The 14,354-nt window shown below is 34.5% G+C and overlaps 1 protein-coding gene across 1 annotated transcript in view; it reads right to left on the bottom strand.

Annotated features, from left to right (window-relative positions):
* The window catches only part of LOC139438327 (cullin-4B-like), a 182,146-nt gene that overhangs the window by 152,302 nt on the left and 15,490 nt on the right, over nt 1-14,354 (bottom strand). Inside the window, exons 3-7 of the mRNA XM_071213425.1 lie at nt 10,100-10,203; nt 9,653-9,722; nt 7,657-7,730; nt 6,797-6,959; nt 6,624-6,713 (exon numbers count right to left, since the gene is read on the bottom strand). Of these exons, the coding sequence (XP_071069526.1) occupies nt 6,624-6,713; nt 6,797-6,959; nt 7,657-7,730; nt 9,653-9,722; nt 10,100-10,203 (501 nt within the window). The remainder of the gene's footprint in view (nt 1-6,623; nt 6,714-6,796; nt 6,960-7,656; nt 7,731-9,652; nt 9,723-10,099; nt 10,204-14,354) is intronic.

The raw sequence follows: 14,354 nt of genomic DNA, 5'->3' as shown, positions 1-14,354 counted from the left end.
CAGAATGCCAAAGAGAAAGAAAATTCTGAAAGCAGCAACGGACAAATTATGATGGATGTAGGGTAACGGAAATCTGAAAGTAACTTGTTTCTCTCCCTGTTGCTAGGATACAAAGGAATGAATTATATGTAAATTTGACCGTAATCAAATGAAACCCTTTCTTGGTTCCAAATTCCACTTTTGGTGGCAAAGAACACACTGTTGAGGGAAACGGATTTTGCCCAACGGATAGGGTATCTGCCTACTACATGGGCGGTCCAGGGTTCAAACCCAGGGCCTCCTAACCTGTGTGATGAGCTAGCCTATGCGCAGTGCTGATGCTCATAAGGCGTGCTGTGCCACACAGCGGTGTCCTCCACATGAGGGAGACCCACGCGCACAAAGAGTGAGCCCCATAAGGAGAGCCGCCCAGTGTGAAAAAAGTGCAGCCTGCCCAGGAATGGCGCTGCACACGTGGAGAGCTGATGCAGCAAGATGATGCAACAAAAGAGACATGGACTCCAGGTTCCGCTGACAAGAATACAGGCAGACACAGAAGAACATGCAGCGAATGTACACAGAGAGCAGACAACTGGGAGAGGATGAGGAAGGGGAGAGAAATTAAAAAATTTAAAAAAAAAAAGAAACATACTGTTGAAACAATGAAGTGAAACCAGATTCAACCAGTTGGCCAGACCTGCACAGAAGAAGCCCCTAGCTGTCCTCACTTCAACTTGCTTAATTAACATAGCAAATTTCCCACCCAGGAGTGGAGTTATCCGCCCTTTTTCTGTTGTGCAAGTGTAATTTCCTAAACACACTATCATACAATTATATAACTAATTATGTATATTCATCCACATGCATAAACGCTAACGCAAAATCAAAGCAAGTGATAAGTAGTAACTTAGGTATTCAAGCAAGAGTGAAATAGCAGCATGGGGGGTCGGGTCTGAGTCACTCTAGACTGACCATGGCCCCTTACCTCTGCAGATGTAAGTTTGCCTAACTCTTCTATTCTAGTTTTCTTCATGCCATCTCTGGTTATCCATAAAGGCCCTACTTTGAGGATCAGCTAAATATCATAAACAAAGGATGCCCAGTAAGACATAGTATGGATTTCCCTCCCAATACCACAGGAGAAGGCAGTGCAATGGACATAATTAAGGTATTGAAAGAGAAAAACTGCCATCCAAGAATTCTTTACCCAGCAAAACTGTCCTTCAAATATGATGGTAACTTTAAAATATTTACAGACAAACAGAAACAAAGGGATTTCATTAACAAGAATGTGTCCTCTCCAGAGCCCTCAGCAGCCCCACTATTTGGGGTAATGTCTAATTTGGCACTCAATGAGATCCTGCTGAGATGTGCATAAGCATAACTTCTAGAATGACCTCATGATTCACTCTGAAGTATCTTAGCCATATAAACTTATTGAATGATAGAGTAGAGTAGACTTGCTAGTATTCTTCTATAGATTCATTGTGATTCTAGTAATGGAAGAACTTATAACACTGATGTGGAGGCAGTGCCCACTGGAGGTTCTGAGGGAAGGGAAAGGAAAAAACAGGTGTAATATGGAGGCATTTTCAGAATTTGGAAATTATCCTGAATGACATTACAATTACAGATACAAGCTATTATATATACTCCCATAACTTAAAAAATTGTGTGGGAGAGAGTGTAAACTACAACGTAAACTACTGCTGAGGCAATGCTCCAAATGGTTCATCAATTGTAACAAATGTACCACACTAATGAAAGATGTTGTTAATATGGGATAATATGGGAAGAATAGGGAATAGGGCATATGGGAATCCCGTATATTTATTATGTAACATTCATGTAATCTAATAACATTTAAAAAAATAAAAAATATATTTTTTTAAAAACCCAGACAAAGATGCTACAAAAAAAGGAAAATTACAAACCAATCTCTCTAATGATGCAAATATTTAAAAAAAAAACCCCACCTATAATTCAAATTCAAGAGCATATAAAAAAAATTACACCTCATAATCAGTGGATTTTATTTCTGATACACAATGGTGATTCAATATAAGAAAATCAATTAACATAACATATCATATTAACAAATTGAAGATAAAAAAATATCTCAATACAGAAAAGACATGTGACAAAATCCAACATCTACTCTTAATAAAAATTCTTCAAAAGATAGGAAAAGAAGGATAGTTCCTCAACATGATAGAGGGTATATATGAAAATGCCACAGTTAACATCATACTCTGTGGGGCAAGATGAAAGTTGTGCCTTGAGGATCATGAACTAGACAAGGATGTCTACTACCACCACTGTTATTCAACATTGTGCTACATGTTCTAACTAGAGCAATTAGGCAAGAAAAAATAAATAAATAAAAGGCATCCAAATTCTAAAAAAGGAAGAAAAATCTCAGTATTCACAGATGGCATGATTAGAAAATTCCAAAATATCTACAACAAAGTAAATAGAGCTAATAAATGAGTTCAGCAAAGTGGCAGGATACCATCCATGTGGAATCTAAGCCCCCTCTTGATGTAGAGGGGGACTGGACATAGCCATCCCAGGTCCATAAGATGGAGGAATAGAGTATGGATTAGAAGGGACTTATTTGTGTTCTGCTGGGGAACTACTGTGATTAGTAAGGGAAGAAATCGTAATAGTGATGCGGAGAGGGTGGCCACAGTGGCTGCTAATGGTAGGGAGAGGGAAGAAATATGGTGTGGGGGCATTTTCAGGATTTGGAGTTGTCCTGGGTGGTGCTGCAGGGACAGATGCTGGATGTTATGTGTCCTGCCATGGCCCACTGTGTAGAATGGGGGAGAGTGTGGACTACAATGTGGATCACTGTCCACGTGGGGCACCGGTGCTCCGGAATGTATTCGCCAAGTGCAGTGGATGTGCCACAATGATGGAAGAGGTTGTTGACATGGGAGGGGTGGGGTGCATGGGGTGGGGAGTATTTGGGGACCTCATATTTTTTTAATGTAACATTTAAAAAATAATAAAGAAGGAAAAAACAACAAAAGCAATTCTCAAAAAAATAGTGTCTCTTGTGTAACTACCTTAAGTACAGTTATCAAGGTCAGGAAATTTAATACTCACATAAAGTTTTCAGTCAGTATTTAAACTTTTCCATATGCCCCCATTATGTCCATTGGGGCATTTTTCCCTCCATTATTATATTTAGTCCAGGATCATGTAAATTTAGATTGTCTCTTTACTCTCATTCTCTCTTCTTTATTTTTTTCCATTAAAGCTACTTCTATGTTTTTTTAAGTTAATAGATCACATAAAACATTACATTAAAAAGCATAAGAAGTTCCCATCTACCCCACACCCCACACCCAAAGGATGGAATGATAGGTACAATGACATGGCAAATGTGGAAAATATTAAAATTCAATGTGGATCTAGGTATCTGGGTGGGGGATATGCTGGAAATCTCTATATGCAATTTGCATTGATTTTCTAAGTCTTCTATAAGTTTGAAATTATTTCAAAATAAAATGTTTATATAAAAATAAAGATAAAAAATAAAGAAGAGTAGTGTTTCTATACGCTAGCAATAAGCAAGGTGAGGAAGAAATCAAGGGGAAAAAATACATTTACAATAGTAACAAAAAATGCAAATATCTAGGAACTAATTTAATCAGGATTATAAAGGATCTGTATTCAGAAAACTACAAAACATTGCTAAAAGAAATCAAAGAAGATCAAAAGACATTCTATGTTCATGGATTGGAAGACTAAACATAATGAAGTCAATTCTACCCAAACTGATTTATAGATTCAATGCATACCAATCAAAATTCAAGAACCTACTCTACAGAAACATAAAAGTCAACTACCAAAATTATTTGCAAGGGAAAGGGTCCTGAATAACCAAAAGCAGCCAGAAAATAGAAGAACAAAGTTGGAAGACTCACACTTCCTGACGTTGATGTGTGTTATAAAACTAAAGTAGTCAAAGCAGCATGGTATTCACATGAAGAAAGACACAATGATCAATGAAAATGGACTGATAGTTCAGAAATAGACCCACAACTCTATCGTCAACTGATTTTTGATAAAAGTCAGAGCTTGTATCAACATCTATACTACCTTACACCGAACAAAAGGGCAATAAAAGAAAAAAAAAGATAAAAGAGACCTCCTCGAAAAAAATAATAAAAGAGACCTCCTCTTCTGCACCTCAAAGGACTTTGGTAAACAAGGTAAAAAGGCAGTCTACTCAATGGGAGAAATATCTGGAAATCACACATCCAACAGGGGTCTAATACCCATTATATATAAAGAGACCTACAGCTCAAAAATTAAAAGACCAGATTAAAAAATGGGCAAAAACACATGGTGAAAAAATATATGAAAAAATATTCAGCTTCATTGGCTATTAGAGAAATGCAAATTCAAGCTACAATGAGATATCACTTCACACCTACTATAATGGCAATATTTTAAAAAATCTACAAGTGTTGAGAGAACATGGAGAGTGGAGAACACTTAGTCACTATTGCTAGAAATGTAGAATGACATAGCCACTGTGGAAGTCTCAGTGGTATTTCCTAAGGAAGTTAGAAAAAATTCTGCCATGTTACCTGGCAATACTACTACTAGGTATACACTCAGAAGACCTGGGAGCCAGTATACAAGCAGACATCCACTCACCATATTCATAGGGTTATTATTACAATGGCCAAAAGATGGAAATAAACTTTGTCTCCATCAACCAATGAATGGATAAACAAACCGGTAAATACACTCAATGGAATATTATTCAGCTGTAAGAATAAATGACATAATAAAGAATATGGCAACAGGGATGAACCTGGAGGTCATTAAATGAAGCAGGCCAGGCACATAAGGACAAATATTGCATGATTTCATTATTATGAACCAAATATAATAAGCAAACGCAGGGAGTTAATAACTAGACTATAGATTACCAGAGAATAGAATGTGGTTAAAGAATGGAAACTGAGGTTAAATCTGTGCAGAATTAGTAAAAAGGTTGTTCATAAATGTTTGGACATTAATAGAAATGGTGAAAGCACATCATAGGCGCTGTATTTAGTAGCAATAACATACAGGCATGATGGTGGTTGAGAGACAAAGTCTAAGGCTGTGACAGAAGAGATTATTAATATATTACCATACACCATAGTCCGTCATTTATTTTAGTAGCATTTTTGCTCAAATATCACACTGGTATTAATCTCTTGTAATATTAAGGCACTTTTTTTCTGTTTCAGGGGAAAACTGTCTTATAGAGGCATTATTAACCATATTCACTCTTCACAAGATGATTTGCTATGTTATACAGTCCCATAGATGAACTCTATGGTATATGACTATGTTCCAATATAATTGTTTTTTCAAAAACTGCGTGGTACTGGCACAAGAATAGACAAAGAAAAATGGAATCAAATAAGGATTCAGAAATCAAACCTCATATTAATGGCCAACAGATTTTTGATAAAGAGAAAAGTCCACTCATTTGGGAAAAAAATAGTCTCTTAAACAAATTGTACTGAGAAAACTGGATCTCCATTTGCAAAAGAAAAGGGTGGAACTTGAACAGACATTTCTCCAAAGATATACAAATAGCCAGAAAGCAAATGAAAATATGATCAATGTCATAATCAACCAGGGAGATGCAAATCATAAAACCACAATGTAATACTATCTCACACCTATTAGAATGATTGCTATTTTTTAAAAAATCATCAAATTACAAGTTTTGGAGAGGATGCACAGAAATACGAACACTCATTCCTTGCTGGTAGCAATGGAAAAATGATGTAACTGGTGTGAAAGACATTTTGGTGGGTTCCGCAGAACGTTAAATATAAAATTACCAAATGACCCAGATTGGGTTCAACACTATGTAAGTACCCAAAATAATTCAAAGCCAAACTTAAATAGATATTTGCAAATCAATGTTCATAGAGAGACACTATTCACAAGTACCAAAAGATGGAAGCAACCCAACTGCCCACCACTAAATGGATAAAGAAAATGTCATATACACATAAAATGGAATATCATTCAGTCTTAAAAAAAAGGAATGAAGTCATGATACATGCCACTACATGGATGAATCTTGACAACATGTTAAGGGAAAAAAGACACAACAGGACAATTATTGTACGACCTCATTGATAAGTAAGTACAATAAGCAAACTCACAGAGTGAGAATCTAGATAACAGGTAGATGACCAGGGAACAGGATGGGGATTGAGAATGGACAGTTAAGATTTAAAATGTACAGTGTTCCTATTTGGAATGAATGAAATGTTTTAGTAATGAATAATGGTGAAAGCACCACAACATTGCAACTGACATCAACAGCACTGGAATACACATCTAAATGTGGTTTAAAGGGGGAATGTGAGGTATATAAACAAGTTTTCACCAAGGGTACCAAATGTTCGTACCAATGCAAGGTTAACAGGGTTGCATATGGGAATCATGTATTTTGTTCACGATTGTTCTTTAAATCCACAACTGTATTTTTTTCTGTAATACAGAAAAAGAATAATGAGAATATGAAATACATATATATGAAATATAAATAATGATGGTTCCGTGGGGTATTAATGGAAGCTTTTTATAACAGTTATCTTGATTTCAAATACCTCTCTTTTTTGCACTAGCTTCTTTCCCTCCGCTGCATAGAAACTGCTTGATTCTTCCAAGAATTTATTTTCAAAAGACTCTTGGTAAATCTGAGAATATATAAAAAGACACTCAGCTAAAATTTGTCTTAAATAGATTAATACTAGCTACAATTTGACAAGTTATTACTTACCTGTAAATCAGAAAGCATAGTTAAAAGCCTTTGAATCAAACATCTGTCAACCATTCCACCATTTCTTTCCTTTTCAATTAACAGAAGAATGCCTTCTATAGTTCTGCTCTGAACTTTCTGATCACAAATTATAAATGATTTAAATAATTCTAGACCCATATCCCTAAAAAGAAAAAAAAAACTGCCTAAATAAATGCCATTAAAAACCCTGTAATCAAATTTTAACTTATTTTATTGTTAACTATCCATTTATGTTTATAAATACATAGCTCATAATACAATAAAAAATATTGATGTTTAGCTCATTCTATGTACAGTTGGGTAAATTTTTCTTTGACTTCTGATGGAGAATGAAACTAACTCAAATAAATGGAATTGAATATACATTACCATAGAACATAAATTATTTTATATATAAAATGATTTTTTGAAGTAATCTTAAAGTAATGTTTAGCATAAATTTTCAGGCTTTTAATTTGGCCTTCTGTTAGATTCCACAGATGTTAGCCTTTAAAAAGCACAATTTAACATAAACTTAGTCACCTTCTAGGTTTTTAATAATAAAGAATGCAAAATATAACCGATTATTCTAAAATAAACCCTACAACTACCATGTTTCCTAAATAAGACAAATATTGTTTAAACAATAAGGAAAAAGTCTAAATAAACACAGTTCTGCCATCTACAGTGCCCAATGATCATTTTTAAACTAAATTACTGTAATTAAGAATATTATTACAGACATAAAGACATGAAGATTTTGGCAACTTTTCTTTAATATATTCTTTCATTTAGGATAAATAAAAGTTATTACAAATATATGTGATAATTTTCCTTAAAGTAATTTTTGGCAGTCTTACCAAATTGAAGACAGCACTGAAATCTGAAAAACATAAGTTCTATCTAGGAACAGGAAAATGTTCCTAATCATGACCTGCCAGAAAGAAAACAAAAAATAAACATCACGACTTCGAAGATTTTTAGTTAAATTGTTAAGCCACCTAAATTAAGCTTATTCTTAATAAAAAATGTTTGGCATTTATAAATAGTCCTATCAGTCTGCTAAGTCAAACACAGGCAATAATAATTTAATTTTGAAAGATTTTCAAAACTCCCATTTATTTTCCACACTTTTAGTCCTAAATTTCTTCCTAAATGATAGTTTATTTTTAAAAGTTTATTTTTTCATATAAAAGTTGTTGATGTCAATACTCAGCATAGTTTAATAAACTATGAATATAAAAAGTGGTAGACAGAAAAATTAATGGCAATTGCCACAAAATATTCAAACATAAGACACTATGGCTTTCATATAAAGACATAATATAGCAACAAAAAGATAATTCTTGATCTATAAATAAGTTGTGTGTACATATAATTGTACTTTGCACAAATGCCAGACAGCAGTGCTCAAACATTCTTGTCTTAAAATTCTTTTACTGTCATAAAAATTACTGATCATCCTTAAGAACTTTTGCTCATATCTATTGGCATTTATTTACTGTTAGAAATTTATACATTAAATTCATTGATTTTAAAAATAAGACTCTTTACATATTAATATAGGTAACATCTTTATCAAAAATAACTATTTTCCAAAACAATATGGTAAAGAAAATAAAAGTTTTTATATTTCTCAAATCTTTTTAAAATCTATTAAATAAAATGAACTGTAGACAATTCTGTTTCCTCCTCATTCAATCTGTTGTTTTAGTTATAGCATGAACAAAATCTAGCCTCACACATGTATGCAGATGTGAAAGAGAAGAGTATTTTAATAGCCTTTTCTGATAATTGTGGACAGTTCTTTTTCCCTTGAACTTGAAGTAGAAGTTCTTCCCAAGCAAAATTTTGTAAATCCATGTGAAATTCGGAAAATGGTGTTTTAGTTTTCCATATCTTCCAAAAGTTGATGCAGAAAAGCACTTTTGTTAATATCATCACTTATCTTACCAAAAATGTATTTAAGATCTGAGAGGCTCTCAGACTTAATAAAATGAGTAAAAGTTTTCTAAAACCTTAAGGTTTATGTTTGAAACTCAGATTTTATCACTGGTAAGTTGTTTTCGCAAAAGGCATCAAATTATTTATTTTTAAGAAAATGCATACAAAATCTCAAAGGTAAAAAAAAGAAAAAGAAAAACAAAGAAAACATAGTTTGTCAATACTTCTTTCAGTTACAAACTGCTTGCCAAGGAGTAAAAAGTGGCTAATTTTTCAAAATAATCATTATAATTTAGTGCCCACCAGAATTGTCTTGTATGTACTTCCCTTTTGTTATGCAGATTCGTTTAAAACAAATATATTCAAGGATCAAGATTTAATAAATTTTACTGTATAAATACATTATTATATGAAAATGTCTTGTTTTTACTGTAAGTGCATGGTTGTGAATAAGATAAATACATTCATCATGCCAAGAGGCATCAGCTGTTTACCCAGCATTGTTTTTAAGCCGCGCAAATACTTCCAAAAGGAAAATAAGCATGTTAGTACTATTATGAAACAGTTTTTCCCCCACAATCCTCCCTAAAAATATCATGATTGCCATGGTTGTGAATATGGGGCTTTAAGAACCATTGTATTAGCAATTATCCCTTACTTTTAATAGATATACTCCCACTTCGTAAAACGCTATTTTATAATGACATATTAATCTATAAATTCTTATTAATACAAAACTAAGACAACTTCCCAACTTGTAACTAGAAAATCTATAAGGTGAATTTTAAAAGACCAAGAATAAACTCCTACCAAAAGTTTGTAAATAATATATGAAAACTGCATTTTGGATGTAGAACCATTTAACTTTTTCCATATAATATTTTCAATAAAAACTTAATTTTTTCACTTTACCATTTGTCTGCCATGGTCTTGCCAGCATTTATCCATTTTCTTTAGGAAAGGTTCAGTATCCAAAGAATCCATGAGGTAATGTTAAGAAAAAGTTTACATTCTAAACCTAACACATATTCTACAAATGGAAAATGGACTTCTAAGAGATAAAAATATTTGACAAAACTGATTAGTGAAAAATCAGAAGTTCAAGCACCTATAAATCTTAAATAAGAACACTCAAGATTACCACAATTAAAACCCACCCAATCATAAGGAATCTAACATGAACTTGCAAAAAGAAAAAAGATTATTTTTAAATTAAGCTTAAAAAGCAATTTAGATGTCTAAAATAAATACAAAACAGTTTCCCTCTTTCTTCTGCCACACATAAGAACTATAAATTATACATTGTTAAAGCTAGGCTAGCGAGTACAATAATAAAAGCTTGGGTTCACAAAAGGATACTCTCTAAACTGATGAATCTGTGCTTTGATATGTTCTTCACAAAGAAGTCTTAATTGCTGATATAAGTTTGCAGATAAATTGTAGGAGCAAAGATTTTCAACATGCTGAAAATTAAAAATATATACCCAAAATAAAATTAAAAGTTAAATTGATAGTTTTCAAATTACTTCCCCATTTATTAACTACAGTAAGTACAGAATGTGAACTTACCTCAGAAAAATTAATAGAAATGTCATCAGTGCTCACACTGACAATGCAAATATTAAATGGGATAGGGCAGTAGGGAAATTAAATTTGGAATAATTGAAAGGGCATAAAAATGTACATATTTTTTCCAGTAAGTCAATTTCCACATATCTATTAAGAAGAAATTTAGAGGCGGCAGGGCAAGATGGCATCTGAGTGAGTGCACCTCACAATCTCTCCTGCAAAGAAACGGCTGAGTAGGGTGGGAATCTTGCCAGAGGAAGTTGTTTCCAGGGCTTGCAAGGCAGGAGGTGTGTGGATGTCGATATGGAGAGACGGTGACAGAAGTAGTGCTTGCTAAAGATAGAACTGCAGGTTACTAGCACAAAGGTCAGAAGTTGTGGAGAGGTGGGACCGTTCCCCCTAGGGCTGGCAGCCACAGTGTTCCCTAAAAACCGTCAGTTGTATGGCAGCGTCCCCAAGCCCCATGATCCCCAGATGCATGGCCCCAGATCTGTGTCTCCTAAGCCCCCATTCCACGACCTCATACCCTGAGTCTGCAACATCCCAGACTTCCCTTTCCCGAATCCAGTGTTCCCTGAGGTCCAGGATTACCCTAGCCCTCCAGTTTTGGACTGACTCAGTAAATGGAAGGGATTCGGTGGGAGGTGCAGAGGAGCCAAACAAGTGCAGGTTCAATTTTCTAGTCCCCTCCCCACCCCCCGTTTGTTGTTGTTGTTGTTGTTGTTTTGCACTTGGAGGAATATACCAGCTGGCCTGGGGAGAGCCTGAAAAGAAAGGAGTGGAGAATCTGCTGAGAAAGCCCAATTTACCTGAACACCTGAGATAGGAAACTTGGTCTGGGAAAAGGTGGAGTCAGAAAATCAACTAGCCCTCCTGTAACACACCTAAGGAGGTGCTTTCCAAGCTTCCAAAACCATAGTTGGGGTTCCTGGTGACATGTGGGTGCTCTCTCTCTGGAAATTAAGAGTCATTGTTTTCTGTGCTGATACAACAAGGAACCAACTGAATCTCCTTCTGGACTTCTCAGGCAGCTTTCCTGCTGCCCTGGGAGAAATGGAAGCAAGGAACGGAAAAAGGCAAAACATCAGATTCCTATGCATTTTATTTAACTGCAAAGATGATTTCTTCCTTGAAATTTTGTATTTTTGCTGGTTTGTCTTCTTGTTTTTCCTTCCTCTTTATCCCCAAAGGCCCTTTTCTCTTCTTTTTTTTTTCCTTTTTCTTTTTTCTTGCTTGATTCATGCTTCCCTCATCCCCATTTTTGTCCCTTTTCATTCTCTTTCTCTTCTTTTTTTTTTTTTTTATATTAGGTGATGCAGGGGGCACTTCACATTTGCTGTACTTTCTCATTCTCCATTTCCTCTTTTCTGGGTGTATTGATTTTGGCCACTAACACTAATCCACTTTCCTCTACATCTTCTATCCTCCATCATTTATTGTTTCTCCTACATTACACCTCTCTTTGCTTGGCACTGAGTTTTTCAGACTTTTTTATTTCTAACACCTTTGTTCTATTTTCTGTCTTATATTCACTATATTATTGTCCTTTCTTTTCTCTTTCCCTGTCTCCGAACACACAGGCATTTCAATTCACACTATATTGATCTCCATATCCAGTTTACTGTCTCTTTATAGGTACTCTACTTTGCTTACTGTTACAACTTTACAGAGCTTACATGAGTCTAATATCCATTCTCCTAGATCACACATGGTTCCTCTGTTAATATTTACTATCAATACTACTATTATTCATTTTCTTTTCTTACTCCTTTTACCTTCTCTGGCCCTAATATTTTCCTCCAAGTGAACTTAGTCAACAACAAGGAAATAGAATAAGAAGAACAAAGTGACAAAGAGAAAACTTAACACACATGCAGAAACAACTATTTAAACCCCAAACTAGACAAAGAAGCTAAGCAACTGATTAAACCTATCATGATAAAATGATGACCAGACAGGAAGAAAAAACTACAAACCAAACCAATAATCAGGAAAACATGCCCCAAACCAATGAATAAACGAAAAACAGGAAGAGGAGCAGAACACTGAGCAAGTAATTAAAGCTCTCAAAATATATATTAGGGACCAATTTGATGAAGTGAAGGATGAGATTAAGAATATGAAGAAAACACTTGGAGAGAATACAGAAGAAATTGCAATCATACACAAAAAGATAAGAGGTATGACAGTGATAAACAGCACAATTCAAGAAATCAAAAATGCAATCTCAACAAATAAGAGCAGACTTGAAAGGCAGAGGAAAGAATTAGTGATGTGGAAGACAGTAATCTGAAATAAAATAGATGGTAGAACTGATGGATACAAAAATACTAGCAGGTACTTAGAGACTTGACTGACAAAGCACAAGCATATGCATTATAGGCATCCAGAAGAAGATAAGAGGTGAAAAAGGGGACAGAATGGGTGATGGAGGAAATAATGGCGGAAAACTTCCCAAACCTATTGAGGGAGATGGATGTACATGTCCAGGAAACACAACACACCTCAAACAGCATGAATCCCAACAGGCCTACCCCAAGACATATACTTGTCAAAACTATCCAATGCGCAAGACAAACAAAAAATACTAAAAGCAGCAAGAAAAAAGAGAACCATCACATACAAAGGAGGATCCATAAGATTAAGTGCTGATTTCTCATCTGAAACCTTGGAGGCAAGAAGACAGTGGTATGACATAGGCAAGGTACTAAAAAAACTTCAAAACAGGAATACTCTATCCAGCAAAATCAGCTTTCAAAAATGATAGAGAGCTCAAAATATTTACAGATAAACAGAAACTAAGAGAGTATGCCAACAAGAATCCTGCGCCTCAAGAATTATTAAATGGAGTTATACAGGAAGAAAGAAAAAAACAAGAGAGAGAGAGTTAAACTAGAGTGTAAGAGCAACTAAAAAGAAAAAAAATCAGACAAAATATGACAAGCACAAATCCAAAGAAAATATGGATAGTATATGTAATTCCTTGAAAGTAATTATACTGAATGTCAATGGATTAAACTTACCTGACAAGAGACTCAGACTGGAATACTGGAAAAGGAAATATGACCCATCTTTATGCTGTCTACAAGTAACTCATCTTAGACCCAGGAATTCAAGGAGGTTGCAAGTGAATGACTAGAAAACCATCTTACAAACCTGTAATAACCAAAAAAGGGCAGGACTAGCTATATTAATATCAGACAAAATAGATTTTAAATGCAAAGCAATTGTGAGAGATAAATATAAATGCTACATAGTAGTGAAAGGGATAATCTTTCAAGAAGAAAGATCATAAACATTTATGCTCCTAACAAGAGTTCCTCCAAATACATGAGGCAAACACTGGAAAAACTAAGTGAAGGAATAGATGCCCCTGCAATTACAAGGAGGGAAACTTTAATATACCACTATCAACTTTGGACAGAACATCTCAAAAGAGAATCAATACAGAAACAAAGACTTTGAACAATATATTAGAGGAGCTGGACCTACTAGACATATACAGAACATTACACCCAAATACAGCAGAACATACATTCTTCTCAAGTGTACATAAGTCATTCTCCAAGATAGACCACATGTTAGGCCACAGAGAAAGTCTCAATGAATTCAGAAAGATTGAAATCATACAAAATAATTTCTCTGACCACAGTGGAGTGAAGCTGGAAATCTGCAAGTGCCAGAGACCCAGATTTGGTAACAAGATATGGAAGTTAAACAATACACTCTTAGAAAAACCATAGGTCAAGCAGGAAGTCTCAAAAGAAATTAGTTACTACCTTGAAACTAATGAAAATGATAACAAAACATATCAAACCTTATAGCATGTGGCAAAAACAGTACTGAGAGGAAAATTTGTAGTCATAAAGTCATACATCAAAAAAGAACTAAAATTGAAGACCTAACTGCACTCATGGAGGAATTAGTAAAAAAAAAAAAAAAACACTAAACCAAAAGAATGAAGAAAGAAAAAAATAACAAAAGTCAGAACAGAACAAAATGAAATAGAAAATAAGAAAGCAATGGGAAAAATAAACAAAGCCAA

This window comes from Dasypus novemcinctus, chromosome Y (genome assembly GCF_030445035.2).
Source record: "Dasypus novemcinctus isolate mDasNov1 chromosome Y, mDasNov1.1.hap2, whole genome shotgun sequence".
NCBI classification, from domain to species: domain Eukaryota; kingdom Metazoa; phylum Chordata; class Mammalia; order Cingulata; family Dasypodidae; genus Dasypus; species Dasypus novemcinctus.
Note: the sequence above shows the minus strand (reverse complement) of the source record. Positions and strands in the feature narration are given on the sequence as shown.